The sequence below is a fragment of the Alligator sinensis genome, unplaced genomic scaffold, assembly GCF_000455745.1.
Source record: "Alligator sinensis unplaced genomic scaffold, ASM45574v1 scaffold753_1, whole genome shotgun sequence".
NCBI classification, from domain to species: Eukaryota; Metazoa; Chordata; order Crocodylia; family Alligatoridae; genus Alligator; species Alligator sinensis.
Window position 1 is genome coordinate 578877 of NW_005842625.1, and position 4415 is coordinate 583291.

Sequence of the window (4415 nt, forward strand, 5' to 3'; positions counted from 1 at the left end):
TAAAGTCAAAATCTTAGTGGGTCCCTTAGTTGAGACCTTTGCTTATTTATTTATTTTTTTAAACTCAGTGTTGTTTTTTTCCAAAAAATATAACAAAGCTGTCATTTTATTATAGTATAGGGGTTGTCAGCCAGGGGTATGCGTACCCCTGGGGGTACTTTGAAAGGTCCTAGGGAGTGTGGGCAGGGACAGAGAACCGCTACCACCTCCCAGGAGCAGGACCGGGGGGAGCAAGGGCACAACTGCCTCTCTGGGCTGCCAGCCAGATACAGGGGTGGGGGAGGGCGGGGGCTTACATGGTGGCTGCCAACACTATCCACCACCCCGCGCCACCACCCACTACTTTCCCAGGGCCGATCACATGTGGCTCCGTGGGCTGCTGACAATTGGCTGGGTGAGCAGAGGCAAGGGGAGGTGCCATGCTTGGGAGGAGGCCCTGACTGGCGCCTGTGCTGTTGATGCTGGTGGCTCCCGCCTTCAACTTGTGAGTGCCTTGGACCCTGGGAGGGGAGGGGAGGAGAAGGGCCCAGGCCACCATCCCACGGGAAGAGCCTGCAGCTCAGGGCTGGCCTGGGCTGGGTGTTCGTGGGGCCAGGCCCTGAGGACCCCTGTGTGTGGGGTCAGGCCCCACAGGCCACCTGCCGCTCTCCATCCAGCCACCAGGGGTACACTTCTTAAAAAAAGGTTGAAAACCACTGTTATAGTATACTCAACTGAACTGATTCTTAAAGTTTAAATAAGATTGCGTGGCTGAGATTTTCTTTTATGTATCTGGAGACTATGTGACTTGTGATTCTCAGCCTTGAGTAACTTTAAATTGAGTTACAGCTGAATTATTATACTATTGCACTGTTAAGATCCAGTCAAAAGGACTGACTGAATAATTATGTTTTTAGATAGGAGAGAAAATCGCTGCAAGGATTATTTGTATGCTGGGTTTTTTTTCTTTTTCTTTTGAACAGAATTCTACAGACATTGTGTCGAAAACTTAAGCTCCCTGAATCTTTTGATTTTCATCACTTGGCTCACATGACTCCAGGCTATGTAGGTGCAGATTTGATGGCACTTTGTCGTGAGGCAGCCATGTGCACAGTGAACAGGGTCCTGATAAATTCAGAAGGGCAAAAATGGAAGGAGACAGAGGCTGGAAAAGCAGTGAGTGAACAAAGCATTGAAAATGGAGAAGTACCAGTCAAAAGGCAGCCAGAGCTTGTAAAGGTATTTGATCCTTTGACACTCTCCTTTCTTAAAAATAAACTACTTCAGGGTTGTAAGATTCTGTGCTCAATCTGTAGTAAACACATTTTAATCACAGCAATATTTGCTTGCATGTTATATATTTATGTAGCATTTTTATCTTTCCAGTTAATAAAATACTTCCTAATTAATTGTAGAAACTATGTGAACATTTTTGAGGCAGTTGCACCACTATAGGAAACTTTGAGACTAGTTTAATGCTTTAACAGCTGTTTTTTTTTAGGTGCTTGTTTGAAAACTACTGTGCCTTATGAGGGGTGGTGATACAGCTACTGGTGCAGATTTGAGGTTGCTTGAACAAATAGTTCCCAAGACATGGGCGAATACAGATCAAATGATGTCAACATCTTTTAGGTCTTAATTTTTTTTGCACATGCTTAGGCTTGGATTGTGGCTCTGATCCTCTCCAAATTGATCTCACCAGCTCAGGATTGATCTCATTTGGTGATTGTCATTCAACAACTCATTTAGGAAAGCAACATTTAAAAAATTATTCAAGGTTAGATCTGTGACATAGCATGAGCTAGAGAAAGTAGTTGGTTGGTTGTTTGCAGCAGCTAGAGACATAACAGGGACTCTGTTACAAGTAAGAACCTTTGCAGGTAACCTGGTGTTAAAATAATGGGGTAGCTTGAGGTGATGTTGGCCCCTGGCAGACATTAAGTCACACAGTTGGGACCTGGCAGATTTTATCCCTGATCCCAAAACTAGAAGGTCTTGCCATTGGGGTTAAGCTTAAACAGATTGTAATTATGTAAGTGCTAGCATTCCTTGAGCCATGGTATGGGGTTCCAGTCCCTAATGCCAAGCTTCCTTTGCCCCACAGTATTTAAGAGGTGTGCCAACAGCTGACTTGCATGAGTATGGGATGTAGGCAGCTAAGGATTGGGGAACTCAATACTACACATTCAGATTTAACTGTGATACAAACCTGCCACACAAATAGAAAACATCCATTTGCCATTTTTTTTTTTTCTATGATAAATTGGTTGACCATGTGGCATGTTGCAACTTGTGCGATTAACACATTAATGATAAATGTTATATCTGCCAAGGGCTGTTGTGATCATTGAATCTGAATGGCGCCTGTGCCCTATGAATTCTAAATCCTTCCATTAGAAACTTTCTAGGAATGTGCTGTGTACATTTAGTTGCTCTGTTCCTGCACTATGCAAAGGCTTCTGGAAGTCTTGCCTTGTAGTTTAACAGCTAATGCTTTAAAATGTTCTAAAATTCACATGTATACTTTGTTCCACTTTTTAAGGAAGTGTCAAAAAGTAAGCAGCTTCACTGCTTGCTTAAATATTAAAAAAATGTTTTTATATTTGTGTGTGGGTTGGGGGGAAAGCAGCTTCACTGCAGTAAATTAATTGTGCTACATGCCTGTCACACATCTCCTGAATGGGACTGAGTTAAAGCAAACAGCTGTAACTCACATCAGCGTGATCAAAGGGGTTTTCTGTTTTTCAGAAAACTAATCGCAACAACGAACCCAATTCTAACGACTGCCATGAGGTCAACATCAACTAATTTAGTTTTAGGAATTATTTTGCTAATTTTAGGAGTTACTTCAAAACAGCAATTTTAAGTTCATTGCAGAAAACAACTTATGTAATATTTGATCCCATTTACACAAACCAAGCGTTCACACCGAGTTAATTCACATCTGAAAGTGCTGTGCTTTTCTTTGAAAAATGGAAGATGCTGGAAAAACTTTTAATTCAGTGACTATCCTTTAATACACCCTTAACAAACATCAAATAATATTTTCTGCAACAAGCTGCTCTTGGGAACCCAAGCAACTAAAATCTGTGTTTTTGTAGGCTTTTTTTCACTTTGAAATGGAAATTCTAGTACAACCTTATTTATAGCAGCACAACTTTCCTGTCATGAACAACTTAGGGCATGACTGGCAAATCCCATTTTGGTCAGCCTGGGAATAAATGAGAGACTACAACTTGTATATAGCAATTGCATTTCATTAATTGCTGAACCTGAAGATACACTCAGCAATGTGCTGACATGTTGTGAAAGTTTCTAGAAATAAGCATTGACTTTTAAGGACTGTGTACAGCTGTGTATGAAATCCATGTGTGGGACTTGCTGTGCTTCTATATAGAACCAGTTAGAACTGCAGAGCAAATCATAACAGCAAGTACCTTGATAAAAGAAAATCTTAACAAATTTTTTTGGCAGCCTCCCCAGAAGCGGCCAAGCACTGCATAGCACTACAGAGACAGCCCTCACTGGGGCAGTGTAGAGTAATCTTGCCCTGGTACAAGTACTACTGTTACAATTACTGTTGTACTGGTATGGTGGTGGTGTGGGAGGGAAGATGGAAAGTGGGATTTAAAACCAAGACTCCAGAGTTGTCTAGCGCCTTTTCCAATATTCAGCTGGAATTTTACCTTAATGAAGATGCTTTTGCTCCAGGGAAACCTTGAAAAATTGTGTGGTGGTAAAATTTTGTCCATTGTAATCTTTTTTTTTTTTTTTCCCTTTCTCTCAGGATGAATTGCAGAAACTGCTGGAATTGCTTAAAGAGCAGGACCCCTTGGTAGAGGAGCAGCTGCAGAAGCTCTGCATTGAGATGAATGATTTTATTGTTGCACTGTCCTCAGTGCAGCCCTCTGCCAAGAGAGAAGGCTTTGTCACAGTTCCTGATGTGACATGGGCAGATATTGGAGCTCTGGAGGACATTCGGGAGGAGCTTGCCATGGTTATACTGGTAGGCATGAATGCCATTTAGAGTCCTGCTAGGAAACATGATATCTAGCCAGAGGCAAAATCGCATGCTTTAGAATCTGAACCTGGTGTTCCGTTCTGAAGTTTTACTTCAAATTGTCTGAAATCTTTTTTGGTTGGTCTTTTTGCTGCATCTTATTTAAAAATCCTTGTATTTTTGTGAATTAAGGTAGACAGCTAATTTTGTCTTTGATTTATGTCTTCCTTTTCAGTGACAAGGTGTATTTAATGAGAGAGCTTATATCAATGCTGCCCTTAGACATGTCTTTGATCTGTGTTTAATCAAAGACCTATCCTCATTTTTTTCTGACAGTTTCCTAATTTAAAGAAATTACATGCATGTGTTTTAGTGTACTTTCCTCTTCCTCAACAACCTTCATGTAAGCTCACCATAGACACTCAGTTTAGGGAAA

At 41.3% G+C, this 4415-nt stretch overlaps 1 protein-coding gene across 7 annotated transcripts in view; it reads left to right on the forward strand.

Moving 5' to 3' along the window:
- NVL (nuclear VCP-like) overlaps positions 1 to 4415 on the forward strand; it is a 76611-nt gene that overhangs the window by 21851 nt on the left and 50345 nt on the right. For all 7 annotated transcript variants that reach the window (XR_003096161.1, XM_025215136.1, XM_025215137.1 and 4 more), the window contains 2 exons: positions 963 to 1218; positions 3767 to 3985. Coding sequence is in view for 6 of the 7 variants with exons in the window: in XM_025215136.1 (XP_025070921.1) it covers positions 963 to 1218; positions 3767 to 3985 (475 nt within the window). In the remaining variant the exon portion in view is untranslated. The remainder of the gene's footprint in view (positions 1 to 962; positions 1219 to 3766; positions 3986 to 4415) is intronic.